Source organism: Panthera tigris, chromosome D4 (genome assembly GCF_018350195.1).
Source record: "Panthera tigris isolate Pti1 chromosome D4, P.tigris_Pti1_mat1.1, whole genome shotgun sequence".
In the NCBI taxonomy this organism is placed as follows: Eukaryota; Metazoa; Chordata; class Mammalia; order Carnivora; family Felidae; genus Panthera; species Panthera tigris.
Window position 1 is genome coordinate 73,554,820 of NC_056672.1, and position 12,772 is coordinate 73,567,591.

Consider the following 12,772-nt stretch of genomic DNA (forward strand, 5'->3'; position numbering starts at 1 on the left):
TGATATCCTTCACCTCCTAACCTGCACTTGAACTCAACAGACAAGGAGCTTCACGACCCATCTAACTGGCCGAACACCAGAAAGCGATCCAAGGAGGGTTCAGGGTCTGCCCAAGGTCTCAGCAAGTCTGTGGCATCAGAACTCCGACCTCAGGATCCCTCCAGCACCGGCACATACACAGCCGAGTGTGCCTGAACCAGTGTCCCTCAGGCCTCCTTCGTGGAGACACTCACCATCCGATTTCCCCACATCTGCCCAGCAGCATGTAGTAGCGGCTCAATTAAAACTTGTATATGAAGGGGATGGGAACCTGGAATATTCCTGATCAGAGGGGGCACACCCCTCTGCCACGAGTCCTTGCCTCCTCCTCAGATTCCCTTGAGAACCCCTCCTCTCTGTGACTCCCCCACGCGGAAGTGCCTGGCCACCCGGAGACATGACCGACCAGTCTTGGAGCGGACACCTCTCTTTATTCGTCTATTTCACCACCTGCAGCCTGGTTTCTCCAAGATCCAGTCGCATTTCTCACAGTCTGGGGTGGCACCCTCCCCTTGCTCCCCCAAACTGCCCCACAGCCCCCACCCGCAGCCCTGAGGAACTCTCCCCTGCCCAGCTCAGTCGCAGAGGGAAGCGGCAGCCGTTGTTCCCATTTCACAGATGGGGAGGTTGAAACCCAGGAGCGCAGAGCCCAGACCAGGGTCACACGGGGGTCTCTGGGGTGTGTTCTGCCCTCAGCAGGGAGGGAGGACTCGGCTGGGGCTCCGTGTACCCTCGCTGGGGGGTGGCTGGCTCCGGCCGCGTCGCAGGGAGCTGCCAATCTGGTCTCTGAGGGCCTCCAGTCTCCGGGCCAGGTTTGGAACTGCAGCCCCGCCTAAGGAGCACAGTGAGACCCGAGGCCTGTGCTCCCCCGGGCCCGCCCCACCCAGACCCCTCAGTGCCCTAACACCCTTTGAGGAAGCCTCAGGCGGTCCCCCTCCCCCTCGACCAACACCACGGGCTCCTGCACGCGTGTGGACAACCAGGTGGCCCTAGGAAGAGAACTCCAGTTTGGAAACTGCAAGGATCTTACGGATCGCCTCGCAGTACACACCCTGTTCCAGAAGGTGGGGAGACTGAGGTCTGGACAGGGTGAGTTCTGGCCCAAGACCACCAAAAACGCTAGGGGCCCCGCCCTCTCTCTCTCCTTCACCTCTCAGCACTGGTGACGCGTCTGGAGGCCCCATGGGCAGGGGCGGTGCAGAGGGCACCACCTCCTCTTGCATCAACATCTCCGCCAGGACTCGGGTCCTAGTCCAGTCGCTATGACTCCTAGCCCGGGGTGGGTTGGGCGGTGGGAGGTGAGCCTTCGACTCCCCAGGCCTCCTCCTCCCCCATCCCAGTGCCCAAGGGCTGGGCCCACCTCTCTCTCGGGAACTCGGCAGAGTCAGGATTGCATGGGGGTGCCCAGGGTGGGGGCTGGGCAGACAGAGCCAGGCCACCTGGGGTCTTAGGGCCAAGCACCTGCAGGAAAGACCAGAGCCCACACTGGGCGACCCTGCCTCTATGTGCTCCACCTTCCTGGTGCCATCATGGCGCCACCATCCCTGCCACACATGCCCCACGGGACACCAAGAATGTCAGGTGGGCGTCTTGGTCTTGGTCACTTTCTCTGCGGGCAGTGGGCAGGCCTTGTAATGTCCTCTCTGGGGATGAGGAACTCCCTGCGGGCAGGAACCATGTCTGTTCGAATCCCATGTCATGTCTGAATCTTTGGTGCCCAGAACACAGGCTGGCACGAAGCTAGGAGCTTAGGGGACAGATACTGAATGAGTGAACACGTGAGTAAGTGAACACAGAAATGAGTAACGTGCGAGTGAATGAATAAGCGAGCGGGACAGTGAGTTCCTGTAAGAAGGCAGGATGGGGGGTGGGGGCGGGCAAAGCAAACAGACTTTCTGAACCCTGGGTGGGAGCCCAAAGCCAGCCCCTCACCCAAACAATCCAGCCGGGGACCCTGGAGCTCTGGAGCCTCCCAGGCCACGGACCCCCCGGATCACAGTCTCCAGCTCTCCCAGCCTTCCCTCCCCCGCCTTGGCCTTTCCTACCTGCGGCAGCTGGAGCCCCCTGTGTGGGCAGGCCCAGTGGGCCAACGGTGCTCGGCACAAGGGGCACAGGTGACAGCAGGGGCAGGAGCAGAGGGGCGGCAGGGCCTGCAACAGGGCACGTCAGAGGCTTTGTGACATTCTTGCTCCTCACCCCTCCAGGCCGGCCAGAGACTCACGTGGCAGGGGCGAGCTGGTGCCATCACACAGGGACACGGTGGGGCTGGGCCGGGGTTTGGCAGGTGAAGGGAGCAGGCACAGAGGAGGCGCCTGGAAAGGACGGTGGGGTCTATGCCTGCGGTCTGAAAACCAACCACGAGGCTGGTCCCCGAGTCCCCCTTTTAGCCAACACTCAGCCGTGCCAGGCACCGTTCTCAGTGCTTTACGTATGAACTCGTTCAATCCAAACTTTAAGACAACCCTACCAAGTAGGACCTCTATCACCCCCATTTCGTAGAACAGGAAGAAGGCCAGGCAGGGAGAAGTAAAACAAGTCACCCAAGGTCTCACAGCTAGTAAGCGGCAGAGCGGGACTCGGAACCCAGGTGGTCCAGACCCAGAGGGCAGACTCTTGACCGCTTCACGGAGCCACCTCCTCCCACCTGCCCTGTGTCCCGAGGCCTGCCTCCAGGCTGGCAGCCGTGCTCACCGCTCCAGCTCGTGCACCTGCTGGGCCAGGACCCGCTGCTCATCCCGGGCCTGGTCCCGGCTACTCTGCAGCTGGCTCTTTTCTTTCCTGGGAAGAGCAGGCCCCAGGAAGGTGACAGGAGGCAGAGATACCAGTAGGGGGACGGGTCAGCCCTTCTCTTTGCAGTGGAGTACAAACCCCAGGAGACAAGCGGGGACAGAGGGTAGCCAAGGACCCGGGGAGGGGGGCAGCTTGGTGGAAGCAGCATAGAAGTGAGGGGTGGGGCACAGAGTCCCCCTGGCTGAGGGGGAGCCTACCGGAGCCTCTCATTCTCCAGCATGAACTCCTGCAGCATCCCATAGAGGTTCCGCTGGGCCCAGGCCACCCGGGCCCCACTGAGCCCTGAGGCTGTCGGGGGGGAAGGGCACGGTGGCTGGATCCATGGGAGCCCCAGCCACACCCCACCCCTGCCCCTGGGGAGCTCATACCCTTGGGGTGTACTTGGCCCAGTTGGGACCGCAGGCAGCGGTTCTCCTCCTGGAGCTGCAGTATCTCCATCTCCAAATGCTGGGGTTGCTTTGCCATAGGTGACTGCCCAGAAAGAGGCCCAGAGCTGCTGTTTACGGCTGTACAAGTTGTGCACTGTACAAGCGCTTCCGGGGGTGGTGAGCAGAGCCTGAGATCTAGCCCATGCTTCACGTGCCAGCCTTGCATCCTGGCACAAGGCGACATCCACCTGGAGGAGGCACCCTGCCCTAATGGTGTCAAAGTACCAGGAAGCCTTAGCCCTGTGCCTGCTCTGAGCTGCAGCCTGCTCCAAATCTAACCTTAAACTCAGTTCTGTCCAGGCCTTGGCCCAGATTCTGACCCCAAACAAGACACTACGTCAGACTCCAAGTCAACTCAGACTTAATCACAGTACCAACTGGGATCCTGGCTATACCCTGAATCATATTCCAAATCAGACCACACCCCTAGACATGCCCTAATCCTGACCATGACCCCTGACCCCACCCCACCCAATCATGACCCCATCATCAGGACTCTGACTCTAATCCCAACTGTGACTCATCCCAGACTTCCCACGACACCAACTCAGGCTCCCGTTACTGCCTGATCCCCAACCATCTCCCCAACCCACACCTCTGCCGGGTCTCCCTCCATTCACCTTGGGGGCCTGTGGCCGAGTGGTGACCCGCTGAGCTCGGCTTGCATAACGCAGGGTGCTGAGAGTCTCGGGAAGGCACTGGACTGAAGGGGACACGCAGGCCACCTGGGGAGGGCTGCGGCTGAGCGTTCCTTCCTCTCTGGGACCCTCCCCCTCAGGAGCCATCCCTCCCTGCCAGCCCTTCTCGGATACCATGAGGGTGACCCCGTGTCCCCCCAGCGAGTCCGCCAGCAGCTTGGTGAGCTTGCTGTCCCGGAAGGGGATGTGGCTCTGCTTCCGCTGTGGGTCCAGTAACAGGGAGATGCAGTGACCTGGGCGGGGACAACAAGGCTAGCAAGGTTACACCCGTTGCCCAAGGCCACCCAGCTGCTTCAGGCAGAGCTGGCATCTCCGCCCAGGCCTGTGTGACTTGAAAATCTCTCCTTCCCAAGATCTTGTCACTCAGTCAGACTGGCCTCTGCTACCAGACTGGGGCTCCTGAGGGCACGATGACCCTGTCCGCCCCTGATCCCCAGTGCCACCAAAGAACCTGACCAACAGGCCTGGCACTCGGTAGGGGCTCAGGAAATATCTGACAAGTGGGTGAATGAAGAAGAGTTCCTGAAAATCTCCCCACACATGCCACAGAGGAAGGCTGGCGTCCCAGCCCTGAAGGCTCCCAAGGCCCCGTGACCTGGGGCGGGGGTGGGAAGGTCAGTTCCCTTCCCCTCACTGGGCCTCAGTCTTCTCAACTGCACATGGGACAGGCTGAATGTCTGAGGGCTCATACTCTGCACCTAAGTGTTTCTACCTCCCCAATTAAAATGTGCCTTTACAGACCCTCAGGATTTATAGACTCATGAATAAAGTGCTAAGAGGGAAGGCTCCAGTCAATAGCAAGCTGAGGCCAGGAGGAGGCGTGTGGCTCCTGGGTCACAGCTCCTGACTCTCCCGTCCTACGCCTCCCCTGCGCCTCCCGTCCTACGCCTCCCCTGGCTTCCCCCACTGTGGACGGATCTGGGTCCGGCTCAGAGGAGGGACTCAGGAAGTCAGTCCAGCTGGCCCCAGGCCTCACCCAGGGCCAGCAGGCTGCGATTGATGCTGTTTGCCTCAAGCATCAGCTCCCCACGGGATCCCGTGGCCGCCACCTTCTCACTGCCGGCCAGGTCTACAAAGCACAGCTTCCCACCAACGGGGGGCTCCCCAGGGTCCACCGGAGGCATCTGTGGGGTAGGAGGATCAGGGTCGATGGGGACTTGGGAGGGGCTGTCCCCATCGGAGTCACAAAGCCAAGGGTTTCCACTATTACCTCCTGCACACGCCCCGGTTGGTTTATACACCCAGAGGCAGACCCCTGCCGGGTGGTCCTGGGCCAGCTCCTTCCCCCAGTGGGGACACTCACGGTTTGGCGGCTGATGTAGAGCGTGAGCAGGGCATGGCTTCGGCTGGAGGCCTGGTTCAGGCTGTGAGCTGAGCTCCGTCGACGGCTAAGACCTAGAGGGGGAAAACAGCAGGAGCTGGACCTGGTAGGAGGAGCAGGTGGTCACCAATAAAGAAAAAGCAGCGAGGGCATCCTGGGAGAGGGGCCAGCCCATGCAAAGGCACAGAGGCCTGCCTCCAGCACGGACAGGTGAAAGAAAGATGGAGAGAACTGAGGGGAAGAACGTTCATCAGGTTCACATCTCTTCTGTTGCTGTATGGAGGGAGGGAGAGAAACTCAGGCAGAAAGATCAGCTACCAGGCATGGTACAACTCTGGGGCCAGAACCCAGAGTCCCGGTGTCCCCGCAGCCTGTCACAGAGTAGGTGCTCAATAAATATTTGATGAATAAATGAACGAGGCTGGAACAGAAGGGCACCGCAGGCTAGCCTAAGAGGTATGACCTTTACCTTCAACAAGCTGGAAGGGTCTGGAGGTCCGAAGGGGCAGAGGGATGTGGTTTGCTGTGTGGAGGGGAAGAGATTGGAAGGGGAGAGCCTTGAAGTGGGGAGACCTCTTCAAGGGGCAAAAATGGGGCTTGACAGAGGCAGAGACTCCGGGCTGGAGAGGAGACCATGACCTGGACTCCGCTCTACCCAATCACGACCCCATCATCAGGATTCTAAGAGTTCGAACAGCAGTCGGACAGCAGAATCTCCAGGCCGGGGGTGGGGCCGGGGTACATCCCCGGGCTGTGTCTGAATTGTGGTCTGCTGACCCTTTTCCCCCACTAGGGTCATCTCAGCCCACAGCTCCGGCCAGGGGCTCCGAGAGCACCATCAGCGAACAGCTGAGGAATGGGCGCCCCCACACCCCAAAGCGCCCCTGAAGCAGCACACACCCATTTGCATCAGTTCCATCAGGGCCCCCAGACTCCCGAACTCCACCACTCGCAGCTGCTCCACATAGAAGCCCTGGGTCTTGTTCCAGCGAACAGGGAGAGGCCGGGGAGCTCCCAGGCTCAGTAGGTCTCGAACCTGAGAGGAGGGTGGCCGGTGAGGAAAGGGGCCCTGCGCCCGTGCTCCATCAACCCCCAGACCTTACCGACGCAGTCCCCCAGCCTCTTCTGTCCCTTGACCCCAGCTCCTTGGAGAGAAATACTTCTTTTACCTGGAGGGCTGTCTATTCAATCTCAGTCCCCCACCTGCTCATTGTAGATCTCCAAATAGGAGGCGCGGAGGGTGACAGGGGCTCCCAGGTGCCGCACCCGGTCTAACAGCCAAGCGAAGGTCCTCTGCATGATGCCGGCTAGGTTGGGGGGTACGGGCACCCCCTCGCCCTGGGAGCAGAAACAGCTCGTGGGTCACAGGTCGTGGGTCACGATCACCCCGGCACACCCACGCAAAACCAGTCATAACTACCCTTTGTGGAGGACGGCCCTACTCTGCGCCAGGAACTAAGTTCCCGTAGAATATCGAATCAGAACGATTCGCCTCCGTCTACAGATGAAGAAAACTGAGAGCTACTAAGTAAGGAGGACAAAAGTAGCTCCGCATCCGGCAAGCGCCTTCTACCTCTCCGGTCCTCGGTTTCCTTGTCTGCAAATAAAGGGGGCTGGGCCGCACGAAGGCCCTTCCCCCTGGAAGTCCGCGCGGACTGAGAGACCCCATCCCCGACCCTCGGGGGCTCCATCTGCGCTCGGCCCACCTGCGGAGGAGGCCCGGTCAGGGTGTAGGTCTTCCCGGAGCCGGTCTGGCCGAAGGTGAAGACAGTGCAGGAGAAGCTGCGGGCGGCAGAGGCGCGGCTGGACCCCGGCGGCGGCCCGCAGGGGTGGGGGTGGGGGGGGCGGAGGGCCGTGCAGGGGCCTCACTCACCCGCGCAGCGCCAGCTCGCCCAGACGCCGCACGCCGCACGCCCGGAACACGTCCTCCTGCGTGCGCGCCCCGTCCAGCACGGCGCCGAAGCGGAACGCCACGTCGGGGCCGCCGCCGGGGGGGCTCACCTGGGGAGGGGGCGGGGCACTCTGGGGGCGGAGCCAGGGAGGGCGGGGCTCGGGGGCGGGAGGGGTGGGGGGGCAGAGGCTGGGGCCTGGGACCGAGCTGCCCCGGGAGGGACCGAGGGGTCTCCAGGTAGGTTTCTGACGGGGGGGCGGGGGGGGGGGTTGGGGGTCAGTGGGTGGGAGGGATTCCTCACTTGCAGAGTCCGGGTCCCCGAGCAGTGCAGCGCGCTCTGTTCCCCTCGACGCAGCTCCGCCGCGCTCATGGGACGCACTCTGGGGTCCGGTGGGAAGGCAGAGGTCCATCCCGATGACGCCATCGGCCCCGTCCTGGATCGCCCTCGCTCCTCGCTCCCGCCCAACCAACCTATACCTACCTGAGTACCACCTGGATGGGCGTTTCTGGCCCCTCTGGCCCCTGCTCCAGGCTCCGCGCGGGGTCCCTGTGGCCGCAACGTGAGTTACCATCCCTGAGCCCAGCGGCTCCTCTTACCTCCCAGAATCTCTCCTTACCCGTCGTCGGGAGACCCGCGTTCCTCCATGGCCAGCTTCGCACCCGGAGTTAGCTCCGCCCGAGTCTCGTTCCTTTCTCTCCCGCTACCCTCCCTTTTCCACCACACTGGGACTGGCTATACACGCCTTACACCCCCCACCCTCTTTCCCCTTCTCAGGCATCCAGCCATCCGGAAAGGCTTGGGCCTGCCCAGGGCTAACTAGTTAAAGATTTACCCACCCCTACCTGTGGTGGAAAAAGTCCCTCTCCAGCAAGGGGACCCCTAGCTAGGGGGTTCTGGAGTCTGAGGGTCCCTTGCTCTTGTCCATTCCTATCAGGAGCGACCACCCAGGCCAGCCTCCTGGGTACACAGATGGGGCTAGGGAGACAGGGACGGGAGCAGCTCAACCAAGGCCATACAGCAAGCCTGGCAGAGCATGGGCCAGGTCCTTCCTCCTGTCCACCTACACCTCCTCCAGCTTTGTCCTCTGCCTCCCCCGCTTCCCCTCTCTGGCAGTTCCAGCTACTTGGCAGGGGAGGAGCCTGGTGGGGGGGGGGGCACCTGAAGGGGTGAGAGGGGCCCAGGTTTCAGCTCTGGGAAGACCTGGCTGGATTGAGTTCCTGAGCAGAACTGAGAACAGGCCCAGAAAGAATCTGGTTAAACATTGGGCCACCTGCTTCTCCAGTGCCAAGGCTGATTTAAGGCCAGAGCAGTTGTTTAACCCTCTGCTGATCTGGCTGTCTGGAGTGGCAGAGGGGTCTGCGTAGGTGGTGGAGTGGGGCAATCGCCAGTTCAGTGACAGTCTCCATGCTGGGCACCAACGCAAAGGAATCCTGTAGTCTTGTTAGGGAGGCAAGTGAGAACAATCTAGTGTGCAGGGATTCTGGGGGTTGGGGTTGGGGAGTTGAGAGGCCGGTAGGAGCAGGGAGGTAAAGGTGGTAGGTGAGGGTGTTCTTGGCAGAGGAAGCACATTGCAGGAAGGCTGGGGTGGGGTGGGAAGATGTGTGAGGCATGTAGAGGTGGTCTGAGGCTGGGCCAAGCTCAGGGAGGCTACATCAAGGAGCCCGGACTCCCTCTGCAGGGAACCAGGAAGCCACTGAAGGGTTATAACCAGGGAAGTGACACCATCAGGTGGGCATTGTTGTTATTGCCATCCTGGCTGTTTCTGTATGTTCTCTGACTATTTCCGTAAACTTCTCTTCTGTCTGGCACACGTTAGGGTGAAAGCCTTAAGAGTCACCCCCTCCTTTCAATATAACATGTTCTGTTCCACAAGTGATAGCCAACTATCAATGCCACCCAACTAAGGAACGGTTTATTTCGGGTGGCAGTGAGCTAGCTCCCCATGCACTGGGGGAGTACAGTCAAGAACTAGTCAACCTTTTGATTTCAGGGCCTTCTAGCTGGATCTATAGGGAGACTTAGGTAGAGCAAAGAACCACTGACTGCCCCCAGCTCTATTTTGGCAAATAATTCCCCCTTTCGGGGCACCTGGGTGGTTTAGTCAGTTAAGCGGCCAACTCTTGATTGCAGCTCAGGTCATGATTGCATAGTTGGTGAGTTCAAGCCTCAGATCAAGCTCTGTGCTGACAGCACAGAGCGTGCTTGGGATTCTCTCTCTCCTTATCTCTCTGCCTCTTCCCAGCTTGTGCTCACTCGCTCTGGATCGCTCTCAAAAATAAATAAATAAACATTAAAAAAAAGAAAAAAAGGTAATTCCCGCTTTCTTAACCTGTTTCCTCCCTATCAAAAGAGACTGATGATTTCCCATAGTTGTTCTGAGGTTTCTTTTTTTTTTTTAAATCTTTATTTTTGAGAGAGAGAGAGAGAAAGAGAGAGAGAGAGAGAGAGACAGTGTGTGAACAGGGGAAGAGCAGAGAGAGACACACACACAGAATCTGAAGCAGGCTCCAGGCTGTGAGCTGTCAGCACAGAGCCTGACGCGGGGCTCGAACTCACGAACTGTGAGATCATGACCTGAGCCGAAGTCAGACACTCAACCGACTGAGCCACCCAGACGCCCTAGTTGTTCTGAGGTTTCAATGAGACAGTGTCAATGAAAGTGATTCATAAACTGTAAAGAATTATCTGAAAGCAAAAATAGAAGTCCCCAGATGATCTCCAAGATTCCTATCAACTGTGAAGTTCCTTAATCTGTTACATTTTTAGGAAATCCTTGAGGTGGATAGGAAAAGAATGACTACTCCTGTTTTACAGATGGAAAAATGGAAGAAGAGAGAGGGGGCAGGGGAAGCAGTGTAAGGGGAAAGCGGCTGTGAATGGCGGGACCGAGTACGACCCTGAACTATGCACCGGCTGGTGCTGGTTGCCTTTATGGCAGGTTGCCTTTTCTTGCTGTAAACGCGGTAAGTGAACAAGTTGTTCCTTTAAATGTCCCTAAGGGACGCCTGGGTGGCTCAGTTGGTTAAGTGTCCCAACTTCAGCTCGGGTCATGATCTCGTGGTTCATGAGTTCAAGCCCCGTGTTGGGCTCTGCCCTCATGGTGCAGAGCCTGCTTGGGATTCTTCCTCACTCCTTCACTCCCTCTGCCCCTTCCCCGCTTGCGCACATGCTCGCTCTCTCTCTCTCTCTCTCTCTCTCAAAATAAATAAACAAACTTTAAAAAAATGTCCCTAAAAAAAAAATGTCCCCTAAACCAGTCATTCCACGTTTTCGTGTGCTTTGGGCTTAATCAAATTGCTATCCCTTTTCAAGCTCGACCGAGATGAGCCACACGGCAGGGATTTTGAGAGAAATGCCAAGACAAGGGATATGCGCAGGACGGGGTGTGATCGGCTGTTTGGCGTGACTTTTGCACAGGGGTTCCCAACCTGGGTCAGAATGTGTACATCACTCAGTGTCCATAAGCAAGAGTGAAGTTCTAGTTCTGTTCTCTAACAGTGAGTAAGGACAGTGGCTAGCCTTAAATTGTGAGTTCATTCCGCAGATATATGTATATATACGTATATACACACACACACACACACACACATATACGTGTAAGTATGTATATGTGTGCATATATATATATATATATATATATATATATAGACATTGGGCTCAATCTCATGACTCTGAGATCACGACCTGAGCTGCAATTATGAGTCAGAGACTTAACCAACTGAGCTACCCAGGAGCCCTTAGCAGATTTTTATAAAGCCTCCTCTATGCGCTAGGCTTCTCAGTCCTTGAGATACGTTAGTGAACAGACACTACTAAGTTTTTGTGGGGAGCTGGGACATCTGGAACTCCCACCCATTACAGGTAAGAGTGTAAAGACTGGCCTTATCTAGTAAGCTAAACTTGTGCTTATCCGGTGGTCCGGAATCCCCCCTTCCTGGGTGTGTGCCTAATGGAGCTGAGTGCACACTCCACCAAGGCCAGGGCCAAGGACATCCAGCCGTATTGGCCACCACCTCCATTACCACTACCACTGCTCCTGCCTCCCTCGGTGTCCTCGTTACCGTCGCTGTCACGGTAAAATCCGTCGCTACCACCCCCCCAAATTCTACCACCATCACCCAAAGCTGCAGAAATAGCAGTCCCCGCCCACACCGCACCATCACCACCATCGTCATGGCTGTGACCATCGTGCTAGTGACAGGAGGAAATACCACTTCGGTCTATTCATTTGAGAAAGTTAAAGACACAACGCTTTGGCCCCCATCCAGTGGTACCCCTCACGGACCACGGCGCTGCCTTTCCCACGGCTGGGGCTGAGTCTATCTCTGTCCCCCTCCCCTCCTCACCCTGTCCTGGGCCTGTCCTGAACTGTAACTTTTCCCCAGAAGCAGTGAGACTCTTGCAGCTGAGGGAGGGACAGAGGGAAGGAAGGTCTGGCGGGTGGCTGGTGGGGGTGGCGGGGTAGGAGGTAGTGGGGTTGGAACTCAGAGTATCTTAGAAGCTGGCGGGACCCTGCAGGGGTGTGGCTCCAGGCCTCGCTAGAGGGCAGCAGAGCACTGTGCCACCGGGGGCAGGCGGGGGGTGGGGGGGGCTCATCACAAAGGAGTTCTGTCAAGCGTGGCCCTACTCTCTCCCTACGTTTCTCGGAGCGGGGTGGGGAGAGAGCGTGTGCACCACGGAGGGGCTAGCCGGCCTGCTGCTATGGAGGGGGGTGAGCAGGCCCTCAAGAAGCGCTCCTTGGGGGAGTAAATAAAAGCAGTGTTAAGCAATCAGGGACCCTCCTCCACATACCCCTACTCCTCCTACCAGCCCCTTGGATCCACTCTCCCCACTTCAGCCCTAGACATCCCCTTTGGGAATACCCTGACTCTCCCTGGAGCCTCAGAATAACGTCTGAGCTCCCTAGGCTGGGACGTAAGGCCATTCGGGCTCTATCTCCTATTGACCCCTCTGGCTGTCCTCTTCTTCCACCCCCCACCCCTGCCTCCTACACCCCAGCCCAAAGCTTTCCTAGGCTTCCCTTTGATTCCTCTAAACCTTTGCCCCTGCTGTTCCCTCTGCCAGGAGTGCTCACTTCTACCTGGTGGGCTTGTCCTGCAAGTCTTACCAGAGAAAGCCTTCCCCCGGCCCTTACCCTCCAGGTCAGGCTGGAGCCACCCTGTCCCCCACGGCCTCCTGGGTCTGGCTTCCCACTGTTACAGTACTGATCATATTGGATTGTCCCTACTCTCTGCTGGGGGGCAGAGACTGTATTGGCCTCACCCCTGTGGTCTCTGAGCAGGCACAGGGGCTCTGCCCACAAGAGGAGCTCAGCAAATGTTGGTGGAAGGGAGGGAAGGAGGAGGGGAGGCCGGTGCGCAGGCTGCTGGGCGCATCCCTGCATCCCTCCTTAACCTCCGTGTCTCCCATCCTTCTCGCAAGGCTAACCACAAACACTCGACTTCACGATGTAAGGATTCATTTAAGGACTCATTTATCATGGAGATCATCAGCTCCTGCCACAAAGCTGCTCTCAAATGTGTCCAGAAGCCGAGTGACATTCTCTCAGCCCCTGCCAAGCTGGCCTCTCGGACCCGACCATCTGCTACAAATTTAGAATTCCTA

The 12,772-nt window shown here is 58.4% G+C and overlaps 1 protein-coding gene across 2 annotated transcripts; it reads right to left on the reverse strand.

The window, feature by feature from the left end:
• Positions 1-614: 614 nt before the first annotated feature.
• On the reverse strand, positions 615-7,813 carry KIF12 (kinesin family member 12). Of its 2 annotated transcripts, XM_042964425.1 has the most exons (19): positions 7,785-7,813; positions 7,649-7,714; positions 7,469-7,547; positions 7,150-7,277; positions 6,983-7,058; positions 6,480-6,614; positions 6,177-6,312; positions 5,259-5,350; positions 4,932-5,079; positions 4,070-4,188; positions 3,878-3,982; positions 3,198-3,300; positions 3,027-3,117; positions 2,731-2,817; positions 2,261-2,351; positions 2,085-2,189; positions 1,400-1,500; positions 1,190-1,308; positions 615-871 (listed from the first exon to the last, which is right to left on the reverse strand). In XM_042964425.1, exons 1-19 carry the CDS (start codon positions 7,811-7,813, stop codon positions 732-734), a joined length of 1,950 nt encoding a protein of 649 aa, XP_042820359.1. In that variant the 3' UTR covers positions 615-731. The 2 variants fall into 2 exon arrangements, with proteins under 2 accessions (XP_042820359.1, XP_042820358.1); XM_042964424.1 differs by lacking the exons at positions 7,469-7,547; positions 7,649-7,714; positions 7,785-7,813 and having other exon boundaries at positions 615-859; positions 1,190-1,500; positions 2,085-2,351; positions 7,150-7,225.
• Positions 7,814-12,772: the final 4,959 nt, after the last annotated feature.